Here is a 9,781-nt window from a genome sequence, read left to right on the forward strand (position 1 = left end):
AAGCTGTTAATAACAGCGATGCTCCGTTGTAGGTGAATGAAGAGGAAACCACAATAAAGCCAGAAATCATGCAGGCTGATGTGTAGCTACATAGACAACTGCAACTTTCCAGCCTTCAAAATGGCCCAAGCATCACCGCATTTGGAACATAAAGTTCTGAGAGAACGAGTCCACTGTGTATTTGCCAGAGCTAAGGGAGAATAACGCTATGAATACCTTTCTTCTCTTCTCGCTCTCACTGCCACCCGATCGTTTCATGTTTCCTAGAGTTGTGTTTACACACCCGCGTTCACTGCAGCGCATCTTGGTAGTTGTAGTTCCAACAGAATAATTACAATAAAACTTATAGCTCTGTTAAATAAACAGAGCATATAAAATGAACGGGTGCCGTGTAATAATAATCTAGATACAAAGACGGGTTATGAAAGAATACCTTTCTGATCACAATCTAGCATTCATTTGCTTCGAATGAAAATAGAAAACTTCATATCCCGAAGCACGGAACAGATGAAATACGTTCAAGCGTAATTTGACTCAGCGGATGGGGATTCTTGCTGCGTTATGCGTACAGCAGCAACAATAATACTAGATCTTCAAATAATATGTAAACCATACCATCCTTACAATAGCGTTGAGATAATTGTATAAATCTGGTAAATCTCGCACCTGCTCTTTTGATGTCGGTGAGCGCGTTCAATCTAAAACGCAAACAAGTACTTAAGCAATTCAACATGGCAAAACAATGGTTTAAAACACAAAATAATACAGCACGTGGATCAATTTAAAACGAATAAAGTAGCTGAAATAATAAGGTAAATTTCAATGAAATGTATTTCCACATGTTGTGACATTGTCACTTATATATTTTCGAATAGGCCTAGCCAATACATTACAATGAGATTTTATAAGAAATAGAAAAAGGTTTGGGCAGTTTTAACTTCTTTTTTTTGCTGCTTGGGTTTTTTCTTGTGTAGCCTAAATCAAAAGCAGCATTTTGTAACTTGTGTAAAAATAGCAATCATGCTTTGAACATGCTCCAAGACTCCAACACTGCCAAGACTCTTTCAACTCTTGCATCTCATATCCAGGTGCTTTGCTGCGAAAAGGTATTGGCTGTCTCGACATAGACAGACACACATCACTTTCTACTCACCACCAATTGTGAAAGCAAACCATAAACATGCTGTATACAGTATGGGAGCATTTACGTATGGTATCACATGCAGACAAAATGCCCTCTACCTTGGGTTCAACCAAATACCTTGTAACATACTGTGAATAGTGTTGAAATGTGCTCTGTCTGTTATTCTTATCAAAGACAGCGCATATGTGAAAGACATGCGCTGCTTCTCACACACACACACACACACACACACACACACACAGGGGGGGGACTGCAAGGTTGGAAACACCTGCTTTGTGTTACCATTACAGACTTTGATCAGTGTCTTCATTAGTTTCCTTTGTAATCTCTTTCCTTTTATGGTAGAGCTGAACTAAGTGAACCGGGCACAATGATTTAACACATGTTCCATTCACCTGTCTTGTAAAAAGCTCAAAAGCTGTCCTGCTTTCAAATATGTTGGTGTCTCTGGCATCCTTTGGCAATAAACAGAAAATGGTCCTTTTGATTCCTATTTATAACCTACATTTCCTCTCTCTATAAATATATTTGGAAGCACTTTGACAAAACTGGATCCACGTGCATATTAGAACATAAACATATGGGGGCATATAGGAGGGTTTAGGACAGAGCTAATAGAGAGAACATTTGTTATATGTGCTATAAATATCCCTTTTAACTGTAATGTCCCAAACCCCTGTCTTTCCACCATCCACCCAATCCATCATTATGTTCCTCATGTCAGTTAAACCACCTTTCACATACTACCCCTGTCAATCATATCTCTGGATGAAAAACATTTCAAAGACAAGCAGAAGGGAACTCTGATTCCGCGTCTCATTTTTCCTTGTCAGATTGTGTGTGTGTGTGTGTGTGTGTGTGTGTGTGTGTGTGTGTGTGTGTGTGTGTGTGTGTGTGTGTGTGTGTGTGTGTGTGTGTGTGTCACATATTTGTCAGATTGTCTGGAACAGCACAGCAGGGCTATTGGAACTGATCCTAATTCTCAGGTCCTTCATGGTAAAACAGACAATTTACAGCCTCCCAACAATAACGGTAATTTGTCATGTAGCCAATCAGGCTATTTACTCCCCACCTCTCCTCTGATGTCCATCTCACAGGGTTCAGCACAGGGGAAGGGCATCACTGTACACTCTCAGCTGTGGTAGAAAAAACTGAAAACTAACTTTTAACTCCTGTACCTCATCATACTGTATATCCCTCTTTTCTTTCTATGCTCTGGCTGATATGCTCACGATGGGATGGGGGATGTTTTCTGTTATTGCACATTGCATCAGCTCTGGACGACCCCTTTGACAAGGCTTCTTTTTAGTGATATAATGAGTGTATAAAAAAGCTGGGTAGAAATCAAAGGTGAGGAAAGTGCTGTGCCAGAAATGTTAGTTGAGCATATTAAAGGAAGAAAGACTGAAACCATTGTGTGCTGTCTGTATTAAAACCAGAACTACCAACCCTAAAGCCCCTGCAGTCAGCTCTCCCAATGTCTCCCCATGCCTCAAACTATCATTTGGTCTGAAAAATCACAAATATACTTCAGTAGAGACAGGCTCCTTTGTGAATAATGATATGTTTCCTCTGTGGAGGTTTATATTGGGCCACCTACACGTTATTATTGCATTATCAAATTGTCCTTGGTTTCTAGAAGAAAGGCAGGAACAAAAAACGACTGGAAAAACTGCAAACAATATGCGTCCTGAGTTGTCCAGACTCCAGTACCATACGTGAACTTCACTCAAGGTACTCTTAGGCATTGCAAACGGCATATTTCCCCACCACAACCTCCTGCCAGTAACTATCCTTAAGCATATTGTGGTGCATCCAGTATCCATAAAGAAGAGAGTGGTTTTTGATTTGTATTTGTATTGAATGAGCATATGGAGCAAGTATGTGCCTTCCCTGTCAATGATAAGCCTTAGGAAACTGCTATTTGTCAGTGCTATAAAGCAGATTGCTGCCCAGTGGTTTCAATTAACATCAAAGGACTCTTCACAGGCAGTAATAGTTATATCAAAACCTGAGATGTATTATTTAGGTTCCGCGCGGGAGTCCTCCAAAAGATTACGTCCCCTTTCAAAAGAGATTTTCTTTTCTTGCTGACTTTTTACATTCCGCCCTTTTCTATTGCTTTTCTCCCCTCTTTGAAACAACCCCACATCACCCCTAGACAATCCCTTTGTAGCACTAGGGTACCTGGCTGGCTCCGACAGGGTGGCCTATTAGTTGGGCTACGTGTGTACATGAACAATACAGCGCCTGCGGCATACATTAAAAAGGGCCTGTATTGCGCTCTAAATTTGAATGGTCGGTAGCTAGTGTAGATAACGTGAAAGAAGATGGAGATATGGTATAGAGTGGAGGAAATATCTTCAGGCCTTTTCCTCAATATAATTCATGAGTTTATCCATGTTGACTCCATCACCTTCAGCACACAGTTGACCTGTGTTGACTAATCCAGGACATGTAGGAAAATTCTCATATTTCTGCTTTATATTAGAACAGTCATGTAAGAATAGGTCTACACAGAGCCATGTGTTTAGAGAAATGAATGCATACATTTTAATACATGGCTCTGGGCCTACGTATACCTCGTCCATTATTTTACTTTACTCTACCAATAATACCACAGCTTCTATTTCTTATGCATATTGAAAGGGAAAGGGCATCATTAAGTCCATGCCAGTAGCTGGCATTTATCTACCCTCTTTTCTTCATCATCATATAAATGAGAATGATGCTCGAACCCCTAAAGGGAGCTTGGAGAGGTTATATCTAAAGCTTTTCTCTTTGAATGCTTCGGTGGCCCTCCGTTAGCTGGTATGGTGTTAAAACCATCGCTAACCTCTTGGCCAGGACTTAAAGTGAAGGCAGGGCCCTATAAAAATGATTCACAAAGTACATACACCATTCAATACATGTTGATTAAGCCTCTATAAATGATCACATAGTGCCCGCAGGAAAAAGCGCCATGGTTAGTGAACAGAGAGAGCGTGCAGCCCTAGTCTAAGATGTGGTACACTTCCCTGGCCGGGATCATTTCCAGACACCCGTACAGAGGAAGGGAAGCACTCTGCTATTGCTGTGATATGAATACCATGATCACAGAACAGTTTTATAGGAAACCCATTAAAAGTGAGGTTTAACATACCCTGTTTAAATCTCATGCACAATGTCAGGCTGAAATACATTATAAAAATGGATATATGCGGAAGCACATAGTGTGTGTGTGTCCTTGTCTTGTGCTCTCTCATCTTGGGAGGAAATCCTTTGTGGGAGACAGAAGATGATTCCTTTTTTGGTGGGATATGTGTATGCGTACTTTATCACTCACAGCCAACCTGGTGCTTAGGCCTAATCCTGCGTTTGTTCAGTCTGACACAAATCACTGTCTGAGATTGAGCTTCACTCTAATAAAGATGTCTGTGTAAAATATTCAAATTATAATACATAGGATATAGAAAATATAATAATTTAATGAAAACCGAATGAGGTCCAATGAGGTGGACACAATGTCCTGACGTGACCCTTAACCTCACCTGTTCCTAACTGTGTTAATAAAGTCCCAACCTTCCTCATCATCATTCCCATTACCTGTAGAGATATAGCCTCCATGCAGATCAAACAGACCCTAAGTGAACAATGGCTGAAATTGCATATTAATATGATATGTAAAAGTTCAACAGATATTGGGAGTGATCCCTTTGAAGGGGACTGTTTAACATTAGGGGATTTTTATTAGCGCTTTTCTAGTCTTTAATGTGCATGTTTTCCCCCTGAGTCAGGCAGTCACTGGGACCAGGTTTGGGTCTTATTGGTGGTTCTCTATTTTAGGACATGCTGCTCAGAGTGTCTTGGTATGCTTATAGATCAGTCATCGCATAGGCCGACAGCAAGGTTGACTTGTAGCAAGACGTCTTCTAATGCTGTGAATCCTTGTTTGAGGATTATGTCACAGATGTAGGATCTTAGTCTGTCCACCCTGTTGTAGGACATTTACAACTTGTAGTGTATATTTGAGGTTTTCTAAGGCTTCTGAGGTTTGTAATTTCCACTTTGAAATGTCAGACTTGATTTTCCCTTATGAAAAATGTATCAACCCCTACAAAAATGTCCATTAATTATAATCCACAACCTGTTTCTGCAGGATTATTTTCATGCTGTAGTAAACTGGCTCAAATTAAGATCCTACATCTGTATTCCATATGTTCTGTAAATCCATAGATAGTGAACAGTGGGTGTGAGACTGGCATTTTTGGCAGTTGACTAGGAATCTGACTAACACACCCATTGTGTACATAAATAATTTACAGTGAATTTTATTTATTCAAATATTTTTAATCTTTCACACGTTGTCATTTGCGGAGTGTGCTTGTGGTGAAAGGTATATTTGAAACTGAATCCAGAGCTTCCTACATCTACGTAGTGACCCCTCCTTCACTTTCAATCATATCCAACCGCAAGAAATCGAAGTCTGTGTTTATACATATCCAATATCTGTCACCTCTGCCCGAAGTTAGGGGTTGAATTAGGAGTTTCTGGACAGATGAGCTGTACCCAAAAATGAGTAGGTCAAAGATCTGTTCAGTACCATATGCTGGCTCTCATACTAAGGTGATGAGTCCTGTTCCACCCTGTTCCCCCTAATTTTAACCCGGGAGTTGGTCTAACAGTATAATAGAATAATTGGTTAGTTGGGTGGAGTGGCCTTGTCTCTTTGCACTGTGTATGAAACATATAGAGAACACTACTCAGACCTTCCACAGCATCTGTTTAGTTGTCTGTTTGGTTTGGCTTAAGAAAGGCAGCAGCTTCTGGGTATCCTAAGCCCATTAATAGACTTTGATGTAGGATCCCAAATACACCTTGTTCCAATTTAACTTGTGTTCCATTTGTGTGTTGTTGTTGTTGTTGTTGCAGACGGATTTGAAACACTTAGAACCTTGTGATTTCTGTGTGTGTTGCCTCATTAGCTGAGATTTTCAACAAAATATAACCACACATATCGATACAGTACAATGTCATAAAAATTATTGAGGATGATACAAAAAAGTTTTAAAATGTATTTCCATTGTGGTCCTCTTGAAAATAAATATGCACAAGTTTATAACATTTAAACAAAATATCTCAAATACATCTCATCAATAGGGAGGAAACCGTAAAAAGAATAAAATATCTTACCAAGTAACATTCATTAATAAAATGATACAAGTTCTTAAGGTTTATCTTAAAGGATAAAGATGACATTGTCATTGTCTTCAACCAGAGGAGAACAACTGCCACCTCTCTTAGAAGCCACAGAAGTTCAAGGCCGACCGCGGTACTGCAGGCATTGTTAGCAGAAAATCGGATCCCTCATTATAGTGAATGAAAAAAAGTCAATCTTCGTGTAAATTAAAAAACACATTTCTAATACACCAGATGTATGTCCTTGAATCGATTATTTTAAAATCGCACATAGTAGAAGTTCCAAGTATAATTCAGTTGCTAATTGCAACCTGCAGTACCCCAGTCAGCCTTTAACTTGAGCTACCCAATGCTGAGCTAGCATATATTGTCACTCCTTGGAGTAGCTCAAACTGCGCATGTTATGTCTCCATGAGACGCCATCTTAACCGGCTTCATTTGCCTTCAATGTGCTGTTGAGTCTTCACATAGGAATGAATGGTGTCACATGATCAATGGCTTTGTCCGTTCACATATACAGTCATTGTCTTCAGCATCATCATCATCCTGGTCACCACCACCTCTCACTCACCACTATGAACTTCAGTATCATTGTTTACATTATCTATACCCTTATATGGTGATCCTGGCTTATTGATGATCTTATAGGATAAGTGAAGACGGACAGTAACTGACACATTATCTCCCATACAGTATAACAGCCTTCTCCCAGATGTTAACACAAGGCAGTTTGTTCATAATTAGCCTGGTCTGCTTGAGGCAGTTCAGTGAAAGAGAAGGGACAAGACATATAAACATTATCAGGCGTATGTTTGACTGAACATTCTCAGTAATTAGAGCTATCTGTGATGACATCACCATGTCAAACAAATAGTGTGACCTCTGGAAATGTGCTGTGCAACCAATCGGAAGCCTGCCACACACCTTGAGCTAACACTCCGTATACACACACACTCTCTCTTTCTGTTCTTTTTCTGACACAAAGCAGCCAGTCTCCAGCCGGTCGTTTTGTTTGAAGCCATCAAGTGGTTTTGCAAATTATGTTGTTTTGTGCTGAAGTGCTGAAGCAGATTAATTAAAGATTGTGTGACTGCATTAGTGTTACTGAAAACAAGCGTCTCGACAACACGGCCTGCCTGCCATCTGTAAACAGCCCCAGTTTTAGACACAGGCATACAGACACACACACACACGTGCACACACACACACACACACACACGCACACACACACACACACGTGTAGATAACAAGTCAGGGAGCCAAGTCTCCCCATTTCAACATTGTGTCAAAGATGGGCTCTTGGGCAGCATCCAAGGGTTTTTGCTTATTTGTCTTTTGTAAAAAAGGACAACTATCCGAGCTGTGCCAAAGCACCCCAGGGCCTTAGATATGTGAAGGGCTGCTCTCCTCTCAGCTGGTACACAGATGTGTGTGCCGAGGGAGTCCGCTGTCTGAACCGAGCACAGATTAGTGGTCCTTTTTTTCTATTTCTAATAAAGAAAGTGCAGTGTTTGTGTGTGTGTGTGTCGGTGTGTCAGTGTGCGTGCATGTGTGTGTGGCATGTGTGAGGGGAAAATAACACCGCCCGCCCGCTGATCAGAAGTGAATGGGGGAGCTTGGTGGCCACATATAATGCTGCTCTTATCATAAAATAACAGAACTTTTCATTTTAATTGTGGTTTACGTCTTAGGGTTTTGCCGAGGAGTTCAAAACAAATAGTATTGTTTTTCATATTTTTGACTTTTTCTGAATGTTTGGAGTTAGGTGCTTTAAATAGAGTTTCAATTATGGTCAACCACTTTCCTTCAGCAAATGTTTCCAGATATACAGTTTATTGTTCCAGTCTCACCAGAAAATATTAAAACAACCAATTTACCAGAGGGAGGAATGACAGCTAATGATGAAGTGGTGGCAGCGGATCCATTTCTTTTAAGTTGTTTTTGTATAATGAAGTGTGTGTGTGTGTGTGTGTGTGTGTGTGTGTGTGTGTGTGTGTGTGTGTGTGTGTGTGTGTGTGTGTGTGTGTGTGTGTGTGTGTGTGTGTGTGTGTGTGTGTGTGTGTGTGTGTGTGTGTGTGTGTGTGTGTGACCTTGACCAGTCAGACATCAAGGACAGAGTAAGGAAACAGCTGTGTGAGAGAGGTGATAACTTCATAGGAAGGGCCAGGGGTGAGCAGGGAGGTGCCAGGAGTACCCCACACAGGCAGTCTCACTTGAGTGCAGCGAGCCCTAAACACCTTCTGATTAGATATTTCCCAGAGGGTAAAGAGGACAGCTGTGTATTTCAACTGTACCCACTGTACCCACAAGCCCAGTACTAATGTCTTCTGATGTCTCCTGAAGTGGGTCATAGGCTGCATCCCAAATTACACCCTATTCCATTTATAGTGCACTACTTTTGCCCAGGGCGTATAGGGCTCTGGTCAAAAGTAGTGCACTATATAGGGAATAGGGCATCATTTGAGAAACAAGAGTATATTCATAGGTAGAATCACCACTGTGAGATGTTCTCTGGTACAGTAGGATGATGGTCTGCTATAAGATTTCCTCTGAAAGTTGAGGGGAAAAGCCATGATGAAAGGACCAGCCAATAAGATGACATGCCCTGTCTTGATAATTCATTGCTTCACTGTGAAGAGAGGTATTAGTCATCTGTTTTTCACTTAGGAATCATACAATTCTCACCAGACAATAATGTTACGTGCATCAGTCTCCTCAGGTGTTTCACACCCACATCAACAAGGACTTGGAAACATTATGAAATAGGAACATACTGTACTCTAGAACAGTGGTTCACAAACTGTGGGGCATGTCCCGTGGGAGGGGGGGGCTTTCAACTTACTCTTGAAAGTTATAATAGTAAAATGCACAAGGTGCAATTTCAAAATTGGGTAGTGCATCATCAGCTCCTCTTGTCATATCAGTCATTGCATACCTTAGAGAGCTATTTATAACTCAGCTAACATTTTTTCAGCTAGGTTCTTCAGCCTATAGATTTTGTTGTAATGTTTGAGTCACTTAAATATCACATGAGTACACATTAGACATGGCAAAATGTATTGAATTTCAAGAAAAGTAGCTTTAAAACGGCAACATTTTCTCTCCACCAACAAGAGGGGTGTGAACAGTATGCGTCATGAACAGTGCTTGTGCCATAGAAATAGACGTGGCACGTGCACGCAGGGGGGGAGGGGGTACCAACAGTGGTGTGCAGAAAGACATCTCGGAACGCACAACTCATCAGTCCTTGTCACGGATGGGCTATTGCAGCAGACGACCACACCGGGTTCAACTCCTATCAGCTAAAAACAAGAAGAAGCAGCTCTAGTGGGCACTCAATCACCAATATTGGACAATTGAGGAGTGGAAAAACATTGCCTGGCCCGACGAATACCGGTTCCTGTTGCATCATGCTGATAGGGGCGGGGCAGGGCGGGGCGGCAGTGTAGCCTAGTGGTT

The 9,781-nt window shown here is 41.1% G+C and overlaps 1 protein-coding gene across 3 annotated transcripts in view; it reads right to left on the reverse strand.

Annotated features, from left to right (window-relative positions):
• Positions 1-259, reverse strand: part of LOC135557140 (alpha-ketoglutarate-dependent dioxygenase FTO-like) — a 229,162-nt gene extending 228,903 nt beyond the window's left edge. For all 3 annotated transcript variants that reach the window (XM_064990359.1, XM_064990355.1, XM_064990364.1), the window contains exon 1: positions 217-259. In XM_064990359.1, the coding sequence (XP_064846431.1) occupies positions 217-258 (42 nt within the window). In that variant the 5' untranslated portion in view covers position 259. The remainder of the gene's footprint in view (positions 1-216) is intronic.
• Between the last annotated feature and the right edge of the window lie 9,522 nt (positions 260-9,781).

The sequence above is a fragment of the Oncorhynchus masou genome, chromosome 2 (genome assembly GCF_036934945.1).
Source record: "Oncorhynchus masou masou isolate Uvic2021 chromosome 2, UVic_Omas_1.1, whole genome shotgun sequence".
NCBI classification, from domain to species: domain Eukaryota; kingdom Metazoa; phylum Chordata; class Actinopteri; order Salmoniformes; family Salmonidae; genus Oncorhynchus; species Oncorhynchus masou.